Source organism: Phoxinus phoxinus (genome assembly GCF_949152265.1).
Source record: "Phoxinus phoxinus genome assembly, chromosome: 12".
NCBI classification, from domain to species: domain Eukaryota; kingdom Metazoa; phylum Chordata; class Actinopteri; order Cypriniformes; family Leuciscidae; genus Phoxinus; species Phoxinus phoxinus.
The window spans coordinates 32,819,182-32,845,990 of NC_136887.1; the positions used below are offsets into that span (position 1 = coordinate 32,819,182).

Here is a 26,809-nt window from a genome sequence, read left to right on the forward strand (position 1 = left end):
GGACGCAGCGGGACATTTCTGAATCTGACAGCATGAAACAGAACCTTATTGTGTCCGTGAGAGATAACGGACAGCCCTCTCTCTCAGCCACGTGCGCGTTGTATTTACTCATATCTGATAACTTGGCTGAAGTTCCAGAACTGAAAGACATGTCTCATGACGAGAGCAGCTCCAAACTGACGTTTTATTTGATCATCGCGCTGGTGTCCGTTTCCACTTTCTTCCTGACCTTCATCATCATCATCCTGGCCGTGAGGTTTTGTCGCAGGAGAAAGCCCAGACTGTTGTTTGATGGAGCTGTAGCCATTCCCAGCGCGTATCTCCCTCCAAATTACGCAGAGGTGGAGGGCGCGGGAACTCTCCGCAGCGCTTACAATTATGACGCGTACCTGACCACGGGCTCGCGCACTAGTGACTTCAAGTTCATCAGATCTTATAATGAGGGCACACTGACTGCTGACCTGACTCTGAAAAAGACTCAGTCCGCTGTGGATGATCTTGAAGGACTTGATGCGGAAATGAGCGACTCGTTTCAGGTAGGACTAAGATATATTTAATTTTTGGTCTGGGCTTCCATATTAAATGTGTATTTGCGTTTAAAGTTGACCTCTTTGATCTTAAAAAGATAACATGAAGAATTTCTGAGGGTTAAGTTAATGTCAGAAAAGTTATTAATTGGTATGTTTGTAAATATTTCTAGTCATGCCATGAGTTATCAATTGTAAGGCAAGATGCATGATTCATGAATTAATTCATGAATCTATGTTTTACGTTTTGGCGTTTTTATGTTATTTAAAATAAAATAAAAATCTTGTCGTTCTCCTTTCTCTTTCCCTGCCTCTAAACTTTCTAAAGTCACAACTTTCTTCGTACTTTTGGGAGCTTTTCTTTTGTTATCTGAGTCAGCATGCTCTCTTATAATGACGTCTTTCCCCCTTGATTCACGGTTTTAAGTCATGCCATATGGCTTGTCTCTGTGTAATATCATCATCATGTTTCATAACCGTTTTTTATTGTTTACTGAGGCCTTCATATCGACAGGATTAACGACATTTGCAAATTATTTAGTAAGTTAAAAAAAATATGAAACTTGTTTTAACCTTTTTCATGTTCATTTGCTTTTAAATTATATATTTTTTTCTGCCTTCTCATAATTTAAGAAATTATTTTGTAGAAATAACTCTAACTTTAGTGTTAATCTGCTTTCATCATAGTATCCTTAATATTATAATTGTAGCAACTTAATTTACGTAGACTTCATACACAAACTTTTAAAGGACATGTGTGGCATAAACTTGCATATTAATAGTTATTTGAGTGCAGGACAATGTATCGTGTTTTTTTACAGTCTTTCTTTTAAGAATGGTTTGATTTACAGATTTTATACTGTATGTATTTGTGTTCTAAACTGAGTGCTTTCTTTGGCAGCAGACTGTGTTCTTGACAGATCTTTTGTCCCTTTCATGAACTTTTATAGACACATGAGTGGCATTTTTACATCAGAAGTACCATGCGTTAAGTTGTCTTAAAATTTATTGACTTTTTTTTTTTTTTTTTTTTTTTTGGTCATGATAAATGATTCACAAATCGACGTGTTTTTACTTATTTAAGACCTTGTATTTTTTTCCACTAGCTCCTGTTTTGGTTTTAAATAGGTTAAAATGTGATTGTTGGTGATATTTAGAGGTAAGGAATCTAATTTCTGCTTAATTCGTTTGAATAAACCATCTGTCTAGCTTTTTTATTTACATTATCTTTTATAGTTTTTGAGATCATTAGAAGGCTATGTGTGTCCGTGGATTCTGCTATTTGTAAGTGAATCTATGAATGTTGATATTTTAAGTAGATTTACGTTTTTTTCTCATGATGTCTCCTTTATATATATTGGTGGTATATAGATGAAATTAAAGTCGGATGACAGAAATATGCCATTAAGTGTAATTTTTTTAAATGTCCTCTTGTAGTCTGATTGGAAATGACAGAGCTGTTTTCTCTGTCGCTGTCCGTGGTGCTGCACTGGCGTTTACTCTTGTGTTTGAGCGTGTTGCTCTTTCCTCTCCTATATCATACCTCACACCACTCTAACAGGCTATAACTTTTGTTTATTGTTTAATAATACACATACTGTGGTCGTATTTATCTCACACTCTTCAGAAAATGTTGCTGCTGGCTTTGTTTTGCTATACAATTTTAAGTATATAACAAGAGTTCTTTATGATCCAACACTTAATCCTGCCAAGTATACACACACACACACACACACACACACACACACACACACACACACACACACACACACACACACACACACACACACACACACACACACACACACACACACACACATATATACTTTGTATGTAGTGTCTTCTTTTTAACTCACAGTGTCGCTGTTTACCTGCAAAACCATGTGTGTGTTCAGTACACATCTCTCCACCCTGTTTATGATGTCATACACAGTTTCAAGCTCGTCGTGTTAAATAAAATCGTCGACGGTGAACGAAGGACTATCTCAGACATTGGATTTATTTGTACACTTGTTTTTCTTTACATGTTACTTGTATATCTGAATTTCATTCCTGAACAATTTCTGAAACATTTTAAATGTTCTGCTTTGCTGGCGAGATGTTTGGCCTTTTGTTCTTCGTGCTGATGGCGCACAGCGCTTATGGAGACGTGAGCTATTCTTTCCCGGAGGAGATGAAACGCGGATCTGTGATTGGAAATATAGCAAAGGATCTCGGGCTCGATGTGAACAGACTGTCATCTCGTAATGCTCGCATTGATACTGAAGGTAACAGAAAACGATACTGTGACATTAATCTGAATACTGGAGAACTGACCGTAGCGGAGAGGATCGACAGAGAGAGTCTTTGTGGAAAGAAAGCTTCATGCGTTTTGAAGCAGGAGCTCGTGTTAGAAAACCCTTTGGAGCTGCATCGATTTATTCTCAATATTCAGGACATAAACGATAATTCACCACAGTTTAAACAAACTCTAATCAGTTTCGAAATTAGTGAATCTGCAGACAAAGAATCTCGTTATTTATTAGAAGAGGCTCATGATTCTGATATTGGCATGAATTCAGTGCAGTCATATACACTTCAAAATAATGAACATTTTCTCCTTAATGTAGTTACCAGGGCAAATGGAAGAAAATATGGAGAGCTCGTTCTTAATAAAGAGCTGGATCGTGAGCAGCAGAAAGATGTGACTTTAATTCTTACTGCGGTAGACGGCGGGACTCCACCGAGATCAGGGACTGTAGCCATACACGTCACTGTGCTGGATGCTAATGATAATGCTCCAGTCTTTAGTCAGGCCGTCTATAAAGTCAGTCTGCCTGAAAACTCTCCTGTAGAGACTGTAGTGGTGACAGTGAGCGCTACTGATGCTGACGAGGGATATAATGGAGAAGTGACCTACGAATTTGGTCATTTGACTGAAAACCACCTGCAAACATTTTCGCTGGATCCATTGTCTGGGGAGATTAAAATGACGGGGCTTATTGATTATGAGGAGGAAAGCTCAATTGAACTTACAATTCAAGGTAAAGATGGTCAAGGGTTAGTTAGTTATTGTACTGTATTAATTGATGTTGTTGATACCAACGATAATGTCCCAATTATTATGATTAAATCTCTTAAAATCCCCGTTCCTGAGAACGCGTTGCCCGGTACAGAGGTTGGCATCATTAATGTTCAGGACAGAGACTCTGAGAATAACGGACAGGTGCGCTGCTCCATTCAGCAAAACGTCCCATTTAAACTCGTTCCTTCAATCAAAAATTACTATTCTCTGGTGACCACAGGTGAATTAGACCGCGAGCTGCTCTCTGATTATAATATTACAATCACTGCTACTGATGAGGGCTCTCCGCCTTTATCTTCCACTAAGAATATTCACTTGACTGTTGCTGACGTGAATGATAATCCACCTGTATTTGAGCAGCAGAATTACAGAGCTCATGTGCAAGAAAATAACAAACCGGGCTCCTCTATTTGTTCAGTATCAGCTACAGACCCGGACTGGAGACAGAATGGCACTGTAGTTTATTCTCTGTTGTCCTCTGATGTCAATGGCGCACCGGTGTCCTCCTTTCTATCCATTAACGGAGACACCGGGGTCATTCATGCCGTGAGGTCGTTTGATTACGAACAGCTGAAGAGTTTCAAAGTGCTCGTGTTAGCCAGAGACAACGGTTCTCCTCCTCTGAGCAGTAACGTGACCGTGAGTGTCTTCATATCGGATGAGAATGACAACTCCCCTCAGATATTATACCCCTCTCCGGAAGGAAACTCCTTCATGACCGAGATGGTCCCCAAAGCTGCTCAGGCGCGCTCCCTGGTCTCCAAGGTGATCGCCGTGGACGCGGATTCTGGACAGAACGCGTGGCTCTCGTATCACATTATTAAAGCGACTGATCCGGGACTTTTCACTATCGGTGTCCACAGCGGGGAGATCAGGACGCAGCGGGACATTTCTGAATCTGACAGCATGAAACAGAACCTTATTGTGTCCGTGAGAGATAACGGACAGCCCTCTCTCTCAGCCACGTGCGCGTTGTATTTACTCATATCTGATAACTTGGCTGAAGTTCCAGAACTGAAAGACATGTCTCATGACGAGAGCAGCTCCAAACTGACGTTTTATTTGATCATCGCGCTGGTGTCCGTTTCCACTTTCTTCCTGACCTTCATCATCATCATCCTGGCCGTGAGGTTTTGTCGCAGGAGAAAGCCCAGACTGTTGTTTGATGGAGCGGTAGCCATTCCCAGCGCGTATCTCCCTCCAAATTACGCAGAGGTGGAGGGCGCGGGAACTCTCCGCAGCGCTTACAATTATGACGCGTACCTGACCACGGGCTCGCGCACTAGTGACTTCAAGTTCATCAGATCTTATAATGAGGGCACACTGACTGCTGACCTGACTCTGAAAAAGACTCAGTCCGCTGTGGATGATCTTGAAGGACTTGATGCGGAAATGAGCGACTCGTTTCAGGTAGGACTAATAAAGTTCCAACTTCCATATTAAATGTGTATTTGTGTTCAAAGTTAAACTTTTTGACTGGCAACATGCTCTTAAAAAGATCACGTGGAGATTTTCTGAGGGCAAAGTTGATGTCAGAAAAGTAGCTACATTAATTGGTGTTTATAAATATTTTTTAGGTTTTCTGGTCATGAGCTATCAATTGAGAGATGCATGAATCACGAATTAATTCACGAATCTATGTTTTACGTATTGTTTTTTTTTCATTTTATAAAAAAATATATATTTTTATTGTCGTTCTCCTTTCTCTTTCTCTGCCTCTAAACTTTCTAAAGTCAAATAACTTTCTTCGTCCTTTTGGGATCTTTATTGTTATCTGAGTCAGCATGCTCTCTGATAACTTGTCTTTTCCATTATTCACGGTTTTAAGTCATGCCATATGGCTTGTCTCTGTGTATTATCATCACCATGTTTCATTGCCGTTTTTTATTGGTGACTGAGGCCTTAATATTGAAAGGATTTACGACATTTGCAAATTATTTGGAAAGTTTGAAAAAACTAAACTTGATTGAAGTTTTTTATGTTCATTTTCTTTTAAATTTTATAATTCTTTCTGCCTTTTCTGTAACTTAATAAGAAATTACTCAGTAACTTATGCATTAGGCTGCTTTCATCATGGTGTCCTTAATGTGGCATATCTTTAGCAGCTTCATTTACGTAGACTTCATTACACAAACTTTTAAAGGACCTGTGTGGCTTAACTTGCCTATGAAATACAGTTATTTGAGTGCAGGACAGTGTATCTGTTTTAGGTAGTACTAACACAGTCTTTCTTTAAGAATGGTTTGATTCACAGATTTTATACTGTATGTATTTGTGTTCTAAACTGAGTGCTTTCTTTGGCAGCAGACTCTGTTCTTGAAATTGTTGGTCATGTGGGCAGTTTTAAGTCACGAGGCATGATCCACAAATCGATGTGTTTTTACTTATTTAGGGACGTGTAGCTACTGTTTTAGATTTAAATAGGTTATACGTTGATTGTTGGTGATCTTTAGAGGTAAGAAAGCTAATTTCTACTTCATTTTGTTGAATAATTCTTCTCTCTCTAGCTTTTTTTTATTATTAGTTTTAAATATTTTTTAGATCATGGCTATGTGTGTCCGTGGATTCTGCTGTTTGTAACATGATCTATGAATGTTAACATTTTAAGTAGTTTTACGTTTTCTCTCATCGATGTCTCCTTTATGTTTTGATGGTATATAGATGTAATTAAAGTAGGATGACAGAAATATGACATTAAGTGTAATTTTGTAAATGTCCTCTTGTAGTCTGATTGGAAATGGCATAGAGCTGTTTTCCATGTCGCTGTCCGTGGTGCTGCACTGGCGTTTACTCTTGTGTTTGAGCGTGTTGCTTTTTCGTCTCCTGTATCATACCTCACACAACTCATGCTGTGTATTTTCTTTTCTTTTTTAATAATACACATACTGTGGTCGTATTTATCTCACACTCTTCAGATAAGTTTTCTGCTGGCTTTGTTTTGCTAAACAATTTTAAGTATATAACCAGAGTTATTTCTATGATGCGACACTTAATCCTTTCAAAAAACATATATTTTTGTTTTATGTAGTGTCTTCTTTTTAACTCACAGTGTCGCTGTTTACCTGCAAAACCATGTGTGTGTTCAATACACATCTCTCCACCCTGTTTATGATGTCATACACAGTTTCAAGCTCGTCGTGTTATAGAAAATCGTCGACGGTGTGAAGGACTATTTCAGACATTGGATCTATTTGTACACTTGTGCTTCTTTTACATGTTACTTGTATATCTGGATTTAATTTCTGAACAATTTCTGAAACATTTTAAATGTTCTGCTTTGCTGGCGATATGTTTGGCCTTTTGTTCTTCGTGCTGATGGCGCACAGCGCTTATGGAGACGTGAGCTATTCTTTCCCGGAGGAGATGAAACGCGGATCTGTGATTGGAAATATAGCAAAGGATCTCGGGCTCGATGTGAACAGACTGTCATCTCGTAAGGCTCGCATTGATACTGAAGGTAACAGAAAACGATACTGTGACATTAATCTGAATACTGGAGAACTGACCGTAGCGGAGAGAATCGACAGAGAAGAGATTTGTAATGAGGGGCTTTCTTGTGCTCTTAATTTTGAATTAGTTCTAGAACACCCATTGGAGATACACCGTGTCACAATACAAATACAAGATATTAATGATAACACGCCAACATTTCCTAAAGACACGATAAAGCTTGAAATAAGTGAGATATCTAGTAAAGGTGCGCGGTTCCGCGTGAATGAGGCGCATGATGCTGACATAGGAAATAATGGAGTACAAAGCTATTCGATTGAAAATAATAAACATTTTCTTTTATCTGTAAGTACAAAGGCGGATGGTGGCAAAAATATTGAGTTAGTATTAGACAAAGAGCTGGATCGTGAGCAGCAGAAAGATGTGACTTTAATTCTTACTGCGGTAGACGGCGGGACTCCACCGAGATCAGGGACTGTAGCCATACACGTCACTGTGCTGGATGCTAATGATAATGCTCCAGTCTTTAGTCAGGCCGTCTATAAAGTCAGTCTGCCTGAAAACTCTCCTGTAGAGACTGTAGTGGTGACAGTGAGCGCTACTGATGCTGACGAGGGACAAAATGGGCAAGTGACTTATGAGTTCAGCCGAATTTCGAGAATTGCGAATTTACTATTTGCTCTAGATCAAAACAATGGAGAGATAAAAGTTAAAGGCCCCATTGATTTTGAGGAAGCATTAAGGTATGAAATGCTTATTGAGGTAAAGGATGCTTTTGGTCTTTCTTCGGACACTAAAGTAATCGTAGAAATTACAGATGTTAATGACAATTCTCCAATTATAGTGATTAAGTCTTTGAATAGTCCCGTTCCCGAGAACGCGTTGCCCGGTACAGAGGTTGGCATCATTAATGTTCAGGACAGAGACTCTGAGAATAACGGACAGGTGCGCTGCTCCATTCAGCAAAACGTCCCATTTAAACTCGTTCCTTCAATCAAAAATTACTATTCTCTGGTGACCACAGGTGAATTAGACCGCGAGCTGCTCTCTGATTATAATATTACAATCACTGCTACTGATGAGGGCTCTCCGCCTTTATCTTCCACTAAGAATATTCACTTGACTGTTGCTGACGTGAATGATAATCCACCTGTATTTGAGCAGCAGAATTACAGAGCTCATGTGCAAGAAAATAACAAACCGGGCTCCTCTATTTGTTCAGTATCAGCAACAGACCCGGACTGGAGACAGAATGGCACTGTAGTTTATTCTCTGTTGTCCTCTGATGTCAATGGCGCACCGGTGTCCTCCTTTCTGTCCATTAACGGAGACACCGGGGTCATTCATGCCGTGAGGTCGTTTGATTACGAACAGCTGAAGAGTTTCAAAGTGCTCGTGTTAGCCAGAGACAACGGTTCTCCTCCTCTGAGCAGTAACGTGACCGTGAGTGTGTTCATATCGGATGAGAATGACAACTCCCCTCAGATATTATACCCCTCTCCGGAAGGAAACTCCTTCATGACCGAGATGGTCCCCAAAGCTGCTCAGGCGCGCTCCCTGGTCTCCAAGGTGATCGCCGTGGACGCGGATTCTGGACAGAACGCGTGGCTCTCGTATCACATTATTAAAGCGACTGATCCGGGACTTTTCACTATCGGTGTCCACAGCGGGGAGATCAGGACGCAGCGGGACATTTCTGAATCTGACAGCATGAAACAGAACCTTATTGTGTCCGTGAGAGATAACGGACAACCCTCTCTCTCAGCCACGTGCGCGTTGTATTTACTCATATCTGATAACTTGGCTGAAGTTCCAGAACTGAAAGACATGTCTCATGACGAGAGCAGCTCCAAACTGACGTTTTATTTGATCATCGCGCTGGTGTCCGTTTCCACTTTCTTCCTGACCTTCATCATCATCATCCTGGCCGTGAGGTTTTGTCGCAGGAGAAAGCCCAGACTGTTGTTTGATGGAGCTGTAGCCATTCCCAGCGCGTATCTCCCTCCAAATTACGCAGAGGTGGAGGGCGCGGGAACTCTCCGCAGCGCTTACAATTATGACGCGTACCTGACCACGGGCTCGCGCACTAGTGACTTCAAGTTCATCAGATCTTATAATGAGGGCACACTGACTGCTGACCTGACTCTGAAAAAGACTCAGTCCGCTGTGGATGATCTTGAAGGACTTGATGCAGAAATCAACCATTCGTTCCAGCCTCAGGTAGGACTAACGAAGTCTTAAATAAATAAAAATGTATTCATATTTTGGGTGTACAGAGTGCTTTCATTGGTAAAAAGTGATCTTGCTGTACAGATTACGTGACTCATTCAAGTGCTTTTTGTAGATATGAAAATTTTTGATGGTCAGTTTTATGTCTGAAAGTAGCTACCTTTTTTTTCCCACTGTGTTCCGTTTTTGCAAGGATTCTATAATATATCACCCACAAAAGGACATAATTTTGTTTTGGATCTTTGTAAATAATGGCCAAATTGTGCAATTTACTGTTGAATATGATAGTGGAGGCACATTTTCCTTCCCTTATTTACTTTGTTTTTATTAAACAGGGTTTCAGAAATGGTAACGATCTATTACAATGAAATTATTTATGTTGCCCTGGATAAAAGCATTCAATGTGATCCCACGCATAGTGGATCATTGATAACGTTTTCTATTTATTTTTTTTAATTACGGTCTTGCGTTCCTAATGTCTGTTTTGTGAAATAATTGTTAATAATTGTTGTTAAAGGTGTTTAAATTCTTATTTCATGATTTTTAAACACCAGTTCCCCGAGATTATACGTTTAGTAGGAATGGCATATTTCTGTTTACTGTCCATGGTGCTGTACATCAGTGTCTGTTGCTGTTGAGGTTTTGCTCTTATGTTGGTCTGTATACAGTCGTGTTTTTTACGAGTATGTTTTGGAAATTGACCTGGTTCTCTTTTCACATCCTCGGAGAATGTTTGGTTGTGTCAGGCCGTTTGATATTGTGAAATAATTCATGTTTAAAAAAAAAAAGTGTTTCATTCATGTTTTGACATTGTCAGCCCGATGAGAGTTTATGCATGAACCATGTTCAGAAATTTGAGTTCTCTTTTACACTGGATTCGGGTAAAAAAAATTGCTGCGATTATCTAGCACAACTTAAAATCCAACATTGTTTCAACTTTAAAAAGTATGTGTTCAAGCTTGACTTAAAATATTAAGTTTAGTTAACTTTAGTTTAGTTTGGTTAAGTTGGATATTTAAGTTATCTCAACAAATTGTAACTAATCGCAGCCACATTTTTTACAGTGTATGTCATGGTTAAATCTGTGTTCTCGAGATTTCGAGGGACTCAGTGTGGACATGAGTGATTATTTTCAAGTATGACACGAGAAGTTAGTGTTTTAAAATATATATGTTCTGCGCTTACAGACTGAATAAATATTTATATTTGAATAGGTTTCTTTCACTTACAATAAGCTCTTGAAGATTTTGAGGTTTACTTTAAAGTCTGAGAAGTAGCTTCATTGTTCTATTTATGATTTATCTTTAGATTTCTGCTCATGACATAACAAGTCATGAATGCATGAAACATTATGTGTGTTAGAATTTTTTTCATTCTATTTATTTTATTTTATTTTATTTACATTGTATATAATTGATTGACCCTTTAGCTGTTTTAAAACAAATGTCTGATTAGAGGCCTTATTCACAGCAGCGCCATTTTAAATAGGAAGGAAAGTGAGGAGGGATAGACATACATCTCTTCAGTGGGTTGTTATCATTCAAGGTGTTATGGGATTATTCTGCTGATGAAACACTGCAAAAATATCTTTCCAAGAAACTTAACTAGACATAAAACTCCAGACAACATGAGCTGTGGAAAATAAGTGATCTCAGCTTCATAACTCTTTCCAGCAGATGCCATTGAAAACACAGTAAGTCTATCCAGCCTTGCTTTCATACCCGTCATGGCGATGCTCTGAATAAAGTATATACCTCTAATTGTCATAAAATAGCTTTTAAATCCTTTATGGAAACAAATTCAACTAATATGCCATCTTTAACTAATATTTTAGATTCAAAGAACTTAAAGTTGTTGGATATTTTTAAAGAAAGGAATCTGATATGTCTTGGTCTGTTGGCTAATTGTTTTTTTGTTTTGTTTTTACCTTTTCTGTGACATCAATATATCTGTGCATGGATTATGCATTTTGTAATGCTTCAAAATTACATAATTGTTTTCATAGTTTAGGTGTTACGTTCAATTAAATTTCTAGGGGCAAAAGGGAAGTAATGTTTTAAAGCAGCCGTGACAGAGAAGATTTGAACCATTCTCAGTCACAGAACTCAGTACGCAAAGTAAGATTTCAAATAAAATGTATTTACAAACAAGTCATAACATAAATACAGTGACAAAAAAATAACTTGAAAAAAAAAAAACCAGAAGAAAAGAAAAGAAGTGTGTTCTTCAGGAGCTGGTACGGCCAAAACAACAAACAAAATAGCACTACTAGAGGGAAATCTAATTAACCTTGAAAAAATAAATACAAATAAACAACAGCACTAACCTTACTTCCTAAGAAAAACAGGAGAAGATGAGAATAAAAGAAAATGGTACCCGTCTCACTGTACTGTTTCAATACTCAATAGCAGACAAATAACTTAAAGCTGTGAACTACAGCCACAAAACTTTTAAGTTTGATTTCAAGTTTAAGCTTAACACATAAAGCTGCACACTACAGCCATAACACCACATTTAAGCTCAAGGCACACCAACAAGCAACACTCTGGGACTGGCAACGTCTCAACACTCGCAGGCTCTTGGGAGAAGAAATCTTTAACTGTTTCTCTCTCTGGTTCTGCTTTGCTCCTCTTGCCATTGATGAGGAAGAGCTGGTAGGCCCCATCACCTATAGATTAGGACAGGGAGGAGCACAGGAAATTGGACAGAACATACAACAAAAACTACAACTCCCAGCAGGTCGTTTGGTCCATTGGCAGCACACATAGGACATCAATGAATGACACATACACCATATTTGTAAAACACAGATGCATACGTCCTAGGACGTAACATTAGGGATTTTCTCATCAATGTCTTCGTTATGTGAAATTTGCTTATAAAAGCAGTTTCGTATGTCCGCAACTTTTTAAGCACTCTGTTTAGAAATAGCAGGGTTTCCCTGTTGCTGTCCATGGTGCTGCAATGTGAATAACTCTTGAAGTTTGAGTTTTCCTACTACATAATGTATCTAACTATATCCTGACTTTTTTATTTATTTGGGTTGGGGTGGTGAGATAGCCTACTAAAACTTTGTAGTCATGTTTATCTTCCACTCGTCGGGGAATGTTGCTGCCAGCTCTTGTTTTGCTATAAAAAAAAATAATAAAAAAAAACTTTGTAACCGACCCCTTATACTGTGATATAAATTGATGTTATGCAGTAACTTCTTTTAACTCATAGTGTCGCTGTTCACCTGCAAACCAATGTGTGTCTTCAACATCTCTCCACCCTGTTTCTGATGTCATAGAGGGTTTCAGTCTCGTCTAGTTACAGAAAATCATCGAGGGCGACTGACTGCTGCTAACGCGGTCCTTCTGGCTATTATTCTACATTGAGTTTTATATTTGTTTTTTTTTTCAAGTGTTGTATTGCTGAATTTAATTTCTGCTTAATATCTGAAGCATTTTAAACGTCCTGCGGTGCTGCTGAGATGTTTGGCCTTTTGTTCTTCGTGCTGATGGCGCACAGCGCTTATGGAGACGTGAGCTATTCTTTCCCGGAGGAGATGAAACGCGGATCTGTGATTGGAAATATAGCAAAGGATCTCGGGCTCGATGTGAACAGACTGTCATCTCGTAAGGCTCGCATTGATACTGAAGGTAACAGAAAACGATACTGTGACATTAATCTGAATACTGGAGAACTGACCGTAGCGGAGAGAATCGACAGAGAAGAGATTTGTGGAAAGAAAGCTTCGTGCGTTATTAAACAGGAGCTCGTGCTGGAAAATCCTCTTGAATCTCGTCGTGTCAACATTAATGTTAAAGATATAAATGACAATTCTCCTCTGTTTAAAAAGGACCTGATTAAACTAGAGATCAGCGAATCGGCTATGAAAGGTGCTCGTTTTGTATTGGAGGAGGCCCATGATGCTGACATAGGAACTAATTCGGTTCAAAATTACAATTTAGTGCGAAATCAATACTTTGATTTAGCTGTTAATGCAAAAACAACTGGGAAATTTTACGGCGAGTTAGTATTACAAAAGCAATTAGATCATGAGCAGCAGAAAGATGTGACTTTAATTCTTACTGCGGTAGACGGCGGGACTCCACCGAGATCAGGGACTGTAGCCATACACGTCACTGTGCTGGATGCTAATGATAATGCTCCAGTCTTTAGTCAGGCCGTCTATAAAGTCAGTCTGCCTGAAAACTCTCCTGTAGAGACTGTAGTGGTGACAGTGAGCGCTACTGATGCTGACGAGGGACTAAACGGGGAAGTCATGTATGAATTTGGGCATATTTCAGAAAATGACATGACCGTTTTTTCTCTCGACCAAAATAATGGAAGAATAACTTTAATAGGGTCTCTTGACTATGAGGATGAATCCTTGTTTGAGCTACCAATTCAAGCCACCGATGGACTTGGCATGGTATCATATGCAACAGTTGCTATTGAAGTATCTGACATTAATGATAATCCCCCCATTATAGTTATTAAATCACTTAACAGTCCCGTTCCTGAGAACGCGTTACCCGGTACAGAGGTTGGCATCATTAATGTTCAGGACAGAGACTCTGAGAATAACGGACAGGTGCGCTGCTCTATTCAGCAAAACGTCCCATTTAAACTCGTTCCTTCAATCAAAAATTACTATTCTCTGGTGACCACAGGTGAATTAGACCGCGAGCTGCTCTCTGATTATAATATTACAATCACTGCTACTGATGAGGGCTCTCCGCCTTTATCTTCCACTAAGAATATTCACTTGACTGTTGCTGACGTGAATGATAATCCACCTGTATTTGAGGAGCAGAATTACAGAGCTCATGTGCAAGAAAATAACAAACCGGGCTCCTCTATTTGTTCAGTATCAGCTACAGACCCGGACTGGAGACAGAATGGCACTGTAGTTTATTCTCTGTTGTCCTCTGATGTCAATGGCGCACCGGTGTCCTCCTTTCTATCCATTAACGGAGACACCGGGGTCATTCATGCCGTGAGGTCGTTTGATTACGAACAGTTGAAGAGTTTCAAAGTGCTCGTGTTAGCCAGAGACAACGGTTCTCCTCCTCTGAACAGTAACGTGACCGTGAGTGTGTTCATATCGGATGAGAATGACAACTCCCCTCAGATATTATACCCCTCTCCGGAAGGAAACTCCTTCATGACCGAGATGGTCCCCAAATCTGCGCAGGCGCGCTCCCTGGTCTCCAAGGTGATCGCCGTGGACGCGGATTCTGGACAGAACGCGTGGCTCTCGTATCACATTATTAAAGCGACTGATCCGGGACTTTTCACTATCGGTGTCCACAGCGGGGAGATCAGGACGCAGCGGGACATTTCTGAATCTGACAGCATGAAACAGAACCTTATTGTGTCCGTGAGAGATAACGGACAGCCCTCTCTCTCAGCCACGTGCGCGTTGTATTTACTCATATCTGATAACTTGGCTGAAGTTCCAGAACTGAAAGACATGTCTCATGACGAGAGCAGCTCCAAACTGACGTTTTATTTGATCATCGCGCTGGTGTCCGTTTCCACTTTCTTCCTGACCTTCATCATCATCATCCTGGCCGTGAGGTTTTGTCGCAGGAGAAAGCCCAGACTGTTGTTTGATGGAGCTGTAGCCATTCCCAGCGCGTATCTCCCTCCAAATTACGCAGAGGTGGAGGGCGCGGGAACTCTCCGCAGCGCTTACAATTATGACGCGTACCTGACCACGGGCTCGCGCACTAGTGACTTCAAGTTCGTCAGATCTTATAATGAGGGCACACTGACTCCTGACATGACTTTGAAAAATACCCGATCCTCTGATGATCTTAATGGTATTGCCGAGGGAATAGAGATAGTTTCACAGGTATGTTAATTTTTTTTGTTTGCATCAAAAATTATTTTATGGTTAAGTGGGTGTAGCAGAATCAATTTCGAAAATGTTATATTGAATAAGTTCGTTCAAGCATGAAATTGAAAATATTAGGATGTTTCTATAGAATTTAAGCATGTAGAAATCAAAGTTCTAAAATATAAGTAAATGTTAGTCCTGAGTGTCTGTTATATTTATACCGAAGAAAAACGTTGTAGTTTGTATACTTTTTTTCTGTGGTGTAACATCTACTCTCAAAAAAAGAAATGTGTGTGTGTGTGTATGTGTGTGTGTGTGTGTGTGTGTGTGTGTGTGTGAATATGACGGAATTAGAGGAATTGTCCATATTATGGTGCCAATTAGTTTCCTGTTTTGTTTGCTCTCTTATTGTCAGATGTAACTCGTTTAGCAGGTCTGGAGTTTATTATACTCTGAATTATTTTATTTTATTTTTGTTTTAGTCCTTAATGGCTGTAGTAGTATGATATTCATTTTATATGTAAAAAATTGCAAACCTTGAGGGCTTATTCAATGACACAGAAGTTGTTAAATAAAAATATTAATGATTTTTGGAAAGAAATGCAAACTTTTGACAACTGAATTTAACTTCCATGTACCTTAAATGGAGTCTCTGTAACCGGAAATATTGCAGATTTATGGAAACAGCATTATTTTAATCTATTTAATTGTGTCCAAAATGATCTGGTGGGCATTATTGAGGGTAATGATCCAATAGGGAATATATCACATTATGTGTATTAAGCTGTAAGCAAGCTAACTGACAACAAAGCGAGTGGCCTAGACCACATCTCTGTTGAACATCTTAAATATGGAAGTAACAAGTTTTTAGCTGTCTATTTTACTGGTTTTATGATTAATGGTTTGTTACCAGATTCAATACTGTGTGTTTTGTTAGTGCCAGTTATTAAGGACTGTCACAGGTTAACCTGGTGACTTTTCAAACTTACACCCATTTCACTGATACTGTGCATTGCCGGCAATATTAACATCTGTGTACACATCAGGAAGGTGTTATGGAGTTTTTGTTTTGTTTGGTCTAAAGTTTGTTACGGCTGTGTTTTGTTATAGTTTTCAACTCTTTATATGTTTTCTTAAAGTTTGTCATTATTTTTCTAAAAAGAACAGAATGCCAGAACTCACAATAATTCATATGATAATTACCTTTATTTTTCCAACATATTTTCCATAGGAGGATTTAGAAACAGTTGTTTTTGCCATTTCATTTGTTGTTAAACTCTTCCTCTGTTAATGGTTGTTGTTTTAGCTGTTTGGAAGGTTTAAGTGTTGTGTTGGGTGTTTATATTATTTAATTTGATTGTTACAAACGTTGTAGCTTGTAGGCTACCTGTAGTTGGCATGCTCTATAGGTGGGGCTTCAGCCTTTAAATAGGCTTGCTGGCTGAAAGGATTCAGAGAAATCTTATACTGAGCAGTGTTGCGAACTTGGGCCATTTGGTTTAGCCAAAATGAGCACATTGTTGCCGTTTTCTTTTCTTTTTGCACTTTTTTTTTATTTATTTTTGTTTTCTCTTGCACTGTAAATATTTTAGCACCTTCCAATAAAACACCATTTTTGGATTTTTCATCAACTTTTTGTACAGCATGTCAATTCCCTTTTCCACTCCAACTGGTTGGCCTCCCTACAAGGACATCTCGAATGGTATAGATTAGGCCCATAGCTTTAGACAGATTTCTGTTTAAAGTTTTAGAAAATATCTTGCTGGATAGGATTAATGTGTTTATTAACTCTGCAGATTGGTGTTAAAGCCATGGAACTGATCTGTGAATTTATGCCCTAAAGGAAATAGTAAATAGGTATAGAGATAAAAACTCACCAGTTCTTATGTGTTTTATTGATGCATCCAAAGCTTTTAATCGAGTTAACCATGAAAAGTAATTTCTTAAAATGAGACAAAGATGGGTGTCTGAATACATTGTGAGAATTCAGCAAGTAAAATGGGGCAATAAAGTTTCTGTCACTTTTGGGGTTAGTGATAGTGTGAGACAAGGATGGATTGTGTCCCCAGTTCTTTATGTGGATGATTCATCTAAATGCTTGAAAGCTTGTAACACTGTACGATTGGGAATCTCTTAGCGAATCATATTATGTATGCAGATGATCTTGTGGTTTTTAGTCCTAGTTGTGCTGGTCTCTAATAGCTTCTAAACATATGTTCTGTCACTGTGTGTGTGGCTCTGAACATGATATTATATAATGCTGGTATAAGAGTGTTGTTATGATTTGCAGAACTAAGGAGGATAAACATTTAAACTTTCCAGTTTTAAATTGTCTGATAAGATTCTTACTAGTGGTGTCAACAATAATCGATTCGGCGATGCATCGCAATGCGGGATATGCACGATTCAGCATCGATGCGGCAAAGTGCCATAATCGATTATGTCACTGTTTATTTTCTGGCCTTGAGTTGGACAATAAAGTTGTGAAGTTTATTACTTCCGTGGGCATAACAATAACAACAATCAAGACGGCTGAGGGGGAGGGAGATGACCGCGATAGACGGGTAATTAAAAACGCACCCAAAGCTTGGAAAAGCGGACATCTGGGCACATTTCGATTCTACGAAGTTAATGGGAAACTTAACAAGACGAGGCTGAACACAGGAGCGCAGCTTCGCGGCTGAGACACGAATAGACTATTATTAACTTAAAGCTTTACTCTTAAACACAAAAGGCACGTCCATTTTAATAAAAAAATTATATTTATTAAACAAACCAGATCAAGAGCAAAAACGAAATAAAGTGAATAACTGAAAAATAAAGCATAGGCTCAAAACTAATACAAACAGTGGCACTGCGCGAGTGCGCGCATTGGGCTCCAATAATATGTTCCCGTCTTCTAAAAAAAAATGCTGCCGATGTCTTTGTTGACATGGTAGAAGAGGACTGACTATGAATTAAACGGTCTCTCAATTAAATAAATAATATTCAGCAAACCTTAGTAGCCTACTTTCTTCAATCTGACTGTCTCTCTTCTCCGGTGGGTTGGGATAATCCAAAAGAAGTGAAAACAAGGGGGGTGTTCTGAAGACAGACTGTTACCTGTGAAACAGGGGTGCTCTGAAAACACCCCCATTAGCAATTAGTGCTTTCCACCTGATGAAATGAACGCGCAAAATGAATGAAATGAACGCGGCAAAACTGATGAAATGAACGCGCAAAATGAATGAAATGAACGCGGCAAAACTGATGAAATGAACGCGCAAAACGAATGAAATGAACGCAGCAAAACGAATGAAATGAACGCGGCAAAACTGATGAAATGAACGCGGCAAAAAATCGACCAATCAGAATTTTGGTCAAGCCAGAACATATCGACCAACAATCGACTAATCGATTGGGAGATTACAGCCCTAGAAAGCAGTGATTTATGTTTCTTTTTCAGGTTTGAAAATGCCATATACAATACCCTGTACCATTCAATTTTATTTTGTTTAATGACATTTATGTCAAAGATACAGCAGTGATAATGGTAGTGATAATACACACATATAGCAGCCAATAAAATCTGTTGTTCAATATATGACTGCTTGTATTGCCTCATGACTGATGAAAAATTTGCCTTGTTGTGTGCAGTAGAATTTTGATGCATTGCAATGCATCGTAGAATCGAATTGAATCGAATCGTTACCTGGTGAATCGTAATCGAATCGAATTGTGAGGGCAGTGCCAATGCACACCCCTAATTCTTACTGTGTGTGAAAGTAAAATATCTTGGACATGTTATTACTAAGCACATGACAAACAATGAGGGTATTGAAAGGCAGCGCCGTATGATGTGCAGGCTAACATACTTTTACATAAGTGCAGTTCCTGTTCAGATGAAGTGAAGATGTCATTGTTTAAAGCATATTGTTCACCACTTTATACTGCTCATTTGTGGTCAAAATTATAGAACAGCAAGTTTACAGAGACTTAAAGTAGCTGGAAAAGATGCAATGAGTATTATTTTAAGGAGACCTAGATGGCATAGTGCATGTGAAATGATTGTGAGTGCAGGAGTTAACACTTTTCAAGCTGTTACGCAATGGTATACATTTATCTGCCGTCTAAATGTTTCCAAAAATTAGATTATTGTGGGATTATCACATATAAGGGTCAGTACGTTATCAGTCCAAGTTGTGGAGACACTGGTATTATTGTATTTTTTGCAATGCATTGATTTTTTTTTTCTTTGTATCTGTTGTTTCTTCTTTTTCTTTTTCTTTTTGGACCATGAGTCTGCAATATAAGTCTGATGATATGATGATTAATCACCACAGGTTGTGTTAAGCTATACCACCCTTCACAAATTATCAACATACATATTATGTTTTTGCAATCATTCTGTTTTTTGTTTTGTTTTTTGTTTTTGCATTTTCAGTGTCATTCGTTTTATCTCATCAAATATATTAGATATAATTTTCACAATTTGCGTAATTTATTTGTTTATTTCACGGATGCATGTGCTGATGTCTGTCTTAATAAAATTCAAAATGATCTTAAAACAAAGCTGTACTTTTACACACCACCGCTTGTCGATCATTACAAGGAGCATTGACCGCGGTTGTCGCTGTCCGTGGTGCTGATGTGTTGTGGCATAAACTGTCGCGTGTTCCGTCTTGTGAAAAAGATTTTGTGCGGGTCGCGAATTTGTTGTTTTGCTTCGATACGTAGCAATAATATAACGCTCACTTGATCATATCGTGTATTGAGCGTAATTTGACAACACTCGATGTTTTATTTATTATTATTATATCTAGGTTAAAGTAACTGTTTTGATTTCATTTTATGGCGTGTTAGGAAAATGTTTTGCCAAGTTTATACATCTATGAATTAATATCTAATTTGGTCCTCATGGTGTCGCTGTTTACCTGTGCTTCCAATTTCTTTTTGTTATCTCCACCCATTTGCGTTTCTATATTTGCTGAATGCATGTCCAGTCAGTGTACGGGGATTGTATTTCTTAGAACAGCTGAATATGAGCTGGTGTTCAAACTGATAGTTATTCGTTCTTTTATTCCATTTGCTTGCCTTTTTTTATCAAGTAGTCTACATTTTGTCCACAACCGTAAATGATGGATAAAGGATTGTTGGCGACGATACTCTGTCTTTTCCTCTCCATCTTTTTTATGGCGCACAGCGCTTATGGAGACGTGAGCTATTCTTTCCCGGAGGAGATGAAACGCGGATCTGTGATTGGAAATATAGCAAAGGATCTCGGGCTCGATGTGAACAGACTGTCATCTCGTAAGGCTCGCATTGATACTGAAGGTAACAGAAAACGATACTGTGACATTAATCTGAATACTGGAGAACTGACCGTAGCGGAGAGAATCGACAGAGAGGGGCTTTGTGGAAAGAAAGATTCGTGTGTTTTAAATCAAGAGCTCGTGCTGGAGACTCCTTTAGAATTACATCATATTAGTCTTCGAGTTCAAGATGTTAACGACAACAGTCCTTATTTCGGTAAAGATGTGATTAATCTGGAGATAAGGGAATCTGCCAATAAAGGCAAGCGCTTCTTGCTTGAAGAAGCAAACGATGCGGATATTGGGCAAAATTCTGTACAAAGCTATTCTATTCAAAATAATGAATATTTCGTGTTGTCAGTGCAAAGCAATTCTCTTGGAGAGAAATACGCCGAAATCATTTTAAATAAAGAGCTGGATCGTGAGCAGCAGAAAGATGTGACTTTAATTCTTACTGCGGTAGACGGCGGGACTCCACCGAGATCAGGGACTGTAGCCATACACGTCACTGTGCTGGATGCTAATGATAATGCTCCAGTCTTTAGTCAGGCCGTCTATAAAGTCAGTCTGCCTGAAAACTCTCCTGTAGAGACTGTAGTGGTGACAGTGAGCGCTACTGATGCTGACGAGGGACAAAATGGAGAAGTGACATATGAATTTGGTCATGTTATGGAAGACTATAAACATGTGTTTTACCTTGATCGGAAGACAGGTGTCATCAGCATAAAAGGGCCACTAGATTTTGAGGAAGAAGCCACATTTACTCTGCGAATAATAGCTAAAGATGGTTCAGGTCTAACGTCTTATTCAAACGTTGTAATCGATGTAAGTGACATTAATGACAACGCCCCTATAATAATAGTAAAATCACTTAATAGTCCCGTTCCTGAGAACGCGTTGCCCGGTACAGAGGTTGGCATCATTAATGTGCAGGACAGAGACTCTGAGAATAACGGACAGGTGCGCTGCTCCATTCAGCAAAACGTCCCATTTAAACTCGTTCCTTCAATCAAAAATTACTATTCTCTGGTGACCACAGGTGAATTAGACCGCGAGCTGCTCTCTGATTATAATATTACAATCACTGCTACTGATGAGGGCTCTCCGCCTTTATCTTCCACTAAGAATATTCACTTGACTGTTGCTGACGTGAATGATAATCCACCTGTATTTGAGGAGCAGAATTACAGAGCTCATGTGCAAGAAAATAACAAACCGGGCTCCTCTATTTGTTCAGTATCAGCTACAGACCCGGACTGGAGACAGAATGGCACTGTAGTTTATTCTCTGTTGTCCTCTGATGTCAATGGCGCACCGGTGTCCTCCTTTCTATCCATTAACGGAGACACCGGGGTCATCCATGCCGTGAGGTCGTTTGATTACGAACAGCTGAAGAGTTTCAAAGTGCTCGTGTTAGCCAGAGACAACGGTTCTCCTCCTCTGAGCAGTAACGTGACCGTGAGTGTGTTCATATCGGATGAGAATGACAACTCCCCTCAGATATTATACCCCTCTCCGGAAGGAAACTCCTTCATGACCGAGATGGTTCCCAAAGCTGCACAGGCGCGCTCCCTGGTCTCCAAGGTGATCGCCGTGGACGCGGATTCTGGACAGAACGCGTGGCTCTCGTATCACATTATTAAAGCGACTGATCCGGGACTTTTCACTATCGGTGTCCACAGCGGGGAGATCAGGACGCAGCGGGACATTTCTGAATCTGACAGCATGAAACAGAACCTTATTGTGTCCGTGAGAGATAACGGACAGCCCTCTCTCTCAGCCACGTGCGCGTTGTATTTACTCATATCTGATAACTTGGCTGAAGTTCCAGAACTGAAAGACATGTCTCATGACGAGAGCAGCTCCAAACTGACGTTTTATTTGATCATCGCGCTGGTGTCCGTTTCCACTTTCTTCCTGACCTTCATCATCATCATCCTGGCCGTGAGGTTTTGTCGCAGGAGAAAGCCCAGACTGTTGTTTGATGGAGCTGTAGCCATTCCCAGCGCGTATCTCCCTCCAAATTACGCAGAGGTGGAGGGCGCGGGAACTCTCCGCAGCGCTTACAATTATGACGCGTACCTGACCACGGGCTCGCGCACTAGTGACTTCAAGTTCATCAGATCTTATAATGAGGGCACACTGACTGCTGACCTGACTCTGAAAAAGACTCAGTCCGCTGTGGATGATCTTGAAGGACTTGATCCGGAAATTAACGATTCGTTTCAGGTAGGACTAACAAAGTATTTGTTTTAATGGTCTGGGCTTCCATAATACTGTAAATGTGTATTTGCCAAAGTTGACGGCTTTGATTGGCAACAGGCTCTTAAAAAGATCACGTGAAGATTTTCTGAGGGTGAAGTGTATTTCAGAAGTGTTTATTGGTATGTTTATAAATACATTTGAGATTTTCTGGTCATGAGTTATGAATTGTAAGTCAAGATGCATGATTCACACATTAATTCACAAATCTGTTTTGCGTATTAGCTCTTTTATTTATTTTATTTTTAATTCTTGTCGTTCTCCTTTCTCTTTCTCTGCCTCTAAACTGTCTGAAGTCTAATAACTTGCTTCGTCCTTTTGGAAGCTTTAGGCTATGTTCACACTTAGCGTCTTTTTTCAAACTGCCAGCGTCTGTTCTACATTAGAACCCTATGGAGTAAACCGTTTTTTCAAAAAAGTCCTGAGCGCTTTTTTAAACGCCACCGCCGGCGTCTTTTTCTGCAGCTCAGAGCGTCTTTTAAAGTTGAAAAAAGTTTAACTTTTCTGAAAAGAACGCCCTACGTCAAGCGCCTTTTTGACAGCTGACCAATGACAAGCGAGTAGCGAGACCTGTCGTTTCCATAACAACAAGAAAAATGGACACGGTGCCGGTAGAAAAACTAATCGTCCTTGTTTCGGAGCACAAGGAGCTGTTTGATATGAGTACACAACTCTATCATAACATACATCACAAAGAGGCTGTGTGGGCACACTACTGTTGCAGCTGTTGTTATAGCAACAAAAGACGCGCTCGGCTGCTATTTGTAACCAAACGCGCAGCGTTTTTTTTTTTTTTTGCTAAAAAAACGCCGTTGTTAACTTTTTTTTGTCAAAAAAGACGCTATGTGTGAACGTAGCTTTATTTGTGAGTCAGCATGCTCTCTGATAACGACGTCTCTTCCTCGATTCTCGGTTTTAAGTCATGCCATATGGCTTGTCTCTGTGTTTTATCATCACCATGTTTCATTACCGTTTTTTATTGGTGACCGAGGCCTTGATATCGACAGGATTCACGACATTTGCAAATTATTTATAAAGTAAAAAAAAAAAAAAAATGTTTGAACTTGTTTGAACTTTTTTCATGTTAATTTGCTTTTAAATTCTATAAATTGTTTCTGCCTTCTCTGTAACTTAATAAGACATTACTTTGTAGAAATAACTGTAGCTTTTGCATTAGGCTACTTTCATCATAGTATCTTTAATATGACATTTTTTAGGAGCTTAATTTACGTAGACTTCATTACACAAACTTTTAAAAGCCCTGTGTGGCATTAACTTGCCTATGATACAGTTATTGGAGTGCAGGACAGTGTATCGTGTTTTATAGGTAGTACTAACACAGTCTTTCTTTTAAGAATGGTTTGATTTACAGATTTTATACTGTATGTATTTGTGTTCTAAACTGAGTGATGTCTTTGGCAGCAGACTCTGTTCTTGACAGATCTTTTTTTCTCTTTCATGAACTTTTATTGTAGACACACGAGTGGCATTTTTACATCATAGAAGTACCATGAGTTAAGTTGTCGTCAAATTTATATATTGTTTGGCCATTTGGGCAGTCTTACGTCATGAGGTATGATTGACAAATCTAGCCTATGTGTTTTTACTTATTGTATTTTTTCACTAGCTACTGGTTTGGATTTAAATAGGTTAAAGTTGATTGTTGGTGATATTTAGAGGTCAGAAATTTAATTTCTGCTTCATTCTGTTGAATAGGTCTTCTGTCAAACTTTTTTTATTATTATTATACGTTTTTTTTTTTTTTTTTTTATCATTGGCTATGTGTGTCCGTGTATTCTGTTATTTGTAATATGATCTATGAATGTTAATATTTTAAGTAGTTTTACATTTTCTCTCACCGATGTCTCCTTTATGTTTTGATGGTATATAGATGGAATTAAAGTAGGATGACAGAAATATGCCATTAAGTGTAATTTTGTAAATGTCCTCTTGTAGTCTGATTGGAAATGGCAGAGCTGTTTTCCCTGTCGCTGTCCGTGGTGCTGAACTGGCGTTTACTCTTGTGTTTGAGCGTGTTGCTCTTTCCTCTCCTATATCATACCTCACACAACTCTATCCTGCTGTGTCTTTTCTTTTCTTTTTTAATACTACACATACTGTGGTCGTATTTATCTCACACTCATCAGGAAATGTTGCTGCTGGCTTTGTTTTGCTAAACAATTTTAAGTATATACAAGAGATCTTTATATGATCCGACACTTAATCCTGTCAAAAATACATATAATTTTTATGTAGTTTCTTCTTTTTAACTCACAGTGTCGCTGTTTACCTGCAAAACCACGTGTGTGTTCAATACACATCTCTCCACCCTGTTTATGATGTCATACACAGTTTCAAGCTCGTCTTGTTATAGAAAATCGTCGACGGTGCGAAGGATTATTTCAGACATTGGATTTATTTGTACACATGCGTTTTCTTTACATGTTACTTGCATATCTGGATTTATTTTCTGTACAATTTCTGAAACATTTTAAACGTCCTGCGTTTTTGCTGAGATGTTTGGCCTTTTGTTCTTCGTGCTGATGGCGCACAGCGCTTATGGAGACGTGAGCTATTCTTTCCCGGAGGAGATGAAACGCGGATCTGTGATTGGAAATATAGCAAAGGATCTCGGGCTCGATGTGAACAGACTGTCATCTCGTAAGGCTCGCATTGATACTGAAGGTAACAGAAAACGATACTGTGACATTAATCTGAATACTGGAGAACTGACCGTAGCGGAGAGAATCGACAGAGAGGGGCTTTGTGGAAAGAAAGATTCGTGTGTTTTAAATCAAGAGCTGGTGCTGGAGGATCCTTTAGAACTACACCCTATCAGTCTTCGGGTTCAAGATGTTAACGACAACAGTCCTTATTTCGGTAAAGATGTGATTAATCTGGAGATAAGGGAATCTGCCGTTAAAGGCAAGCGCTTCTTGCTTGAAGAAGCAAACGATGCGGATATTGGGCACAATTCTGTACAAGGCTATTCTATTCAAAATAATGAATATTTTGTTTTGTCATTGCAAAGCAACTCTCTTGGAGAGAAATACGCCGAAATCATTTTAAATAAAGAGTTGGATCGTGAGCAGCAGAAAGATGTGACTTTAATTCTTACTGCGGTAGACGGCGGGACTCCACCGAGATCAGGGACTGTAGCCATACACGTCACTGTGCTGGATGCTAATGATAATGCTCCAGTCTTTAGTCAGGCCGTCTATAAAGTCAGTCTGCCTGAAAACTCTCCTGTAGAGACTGTAGTGGTGACAGTGAGCGCTACTGATGCTGACGAGGGACAAAATGGAGAAGTGACATATGAGTTTGGTCATGTTATGGAAGACTATAAACATGTGTTTTACCTTGATCGGAAGACAGGTGTCATTAGCATAAAAGGGCCACTAGATTTTGAGGAAGAAGCCACATTTACTCTGCGAATAATAGCTAAAGATGGTTCAGGTCTAACGTCTTATTCAAACGTTGTAATCGATGTAAGTGACATTAATGACAACGCCCCTATAATAATAGTAAAATCACTTAAAGGACCGATTCCCGAGAACGCGTTGCCCGGTACAGAGGTTGGCATCATTAATGTGCAGGACAGAGACTCTGAGAATAACGGACAGGTGCGCTGCTCCATTCAGCAAAACGTCCCATTTAAACTCGTTCCTTCAATCAAAAATTACTATTCTCTGGTGACCACAGGTGAATTAGACCGCGAGCTGCTCTCTGATTATAATATTACAATCACTGCTACTGATGAGGGCTCTCCGCCTTTATCTTCCACTAAGAATATTCACTTGACTGTTGCTGACGTGAATGATAATCCACCTGTATTTGAGCAGCAGAATTACAGAGCTCATGTGCAAGAAAATAACAAACCGGGCTCCTCTATTTGTTCAGTATCAGCTACAGACCCGGACTGGAGACAGAATGGCACTGTAGTTTATTCTCTGTTGTCCTCTGATGTCAATGGCGCACCGGTGTCCTCCTTTCTATCCATTAACGGAGACACCGGGGTCATTCATGCCGTGAGGTCGTTTGATTACGAACAGCTGAAGAGTTTCAAAGTGCTCGTGTTAGCCAGAGACAACGGTTCTCCTCCTCTGAGCAGTAACGTGACCGTGAGTGTGTTCATATCGGACGAGAATGACAACTC

At 39.4% G+C, this 26,809-nt stretch overlaps 3 protein-coding genes and 1 pseudogene across 4 annotated transcripts in view; all 4 read left to right on the plus strand.

Moving 5' to 3' along the window:
• Positions 1-2,568: 2,568 nt before the first annotated feature.
• On the plus strand, positions 2,569-10,041 carry LOC307008672 (protocadherin gamma-B7-like). Its single transcript, XM_079631677.1, has 2 exons — positions 2,569-3,129; positions 7,399-10,041. Exons 1-2 carry the CDS (start codon positions 2,605-2,607, stop codon positions 9,280-9,282), a joined length of 2,409 nt encoding a protein of 802 aa, XP_079487803.1. The 5' UTR covers positions 2,569-2,604; the 3' UTR covers positions 9,283-10,041.
• A 2,728-nt stretch (positions 10,042-12,769) lies between these two features.
• LOC307008321 (protocadherin beta-15-like) lies at positions 12,770-16,941 on the plus strand (the record flags this gene model as incomplete). Its single annotated transcript, XM_079631064.1, has 2 exons — positions 12,770-15,115; positions 16,897-16,941. The coding sequence occupies 2 exons, from the start codon at positions 12,770-12,772 to the stop codon at positions 16,939-16,941; spliced, it is 2,391 nt and encodes a 796-aa protein (XP_079487190.1).
• Positions 16,942-20,271: 3,330 nt separating this feature from the next.
• Positions 20,272-22,647, plus strand: LOC307008322 (protocadherin gamma-B6-like; the record flags this gene model as incomplete). The annotated part of the gene is made up of 1 exon (XM_079631065.1): positions 20,272-22,647. One exon carries the CDS (start codon positions 20,272-20,274, stop codon positions 22,645-22,647), a length of 2,376 nt encoding a protein of 791 aa, XP_079487191.1.
• A 2,443-nt stretch (positions 22,648-25,090) lies between these two features.
• The window catches only part of LOC307008683 (protocadherin gamma-A1-like), a 79,738-nt pseudogene continuing 78,019 nt past the window's right edge, over positions 25,091-26,809 (plus strand). The window contains exon 1 of the transcript in view: positions 25,091-26,355. The product of the transcript in view is annotated as a protocadherin gamma-A1-like (transcript). The remainder of the gene's footprint in view (positions 26,356-26,809) is intronic.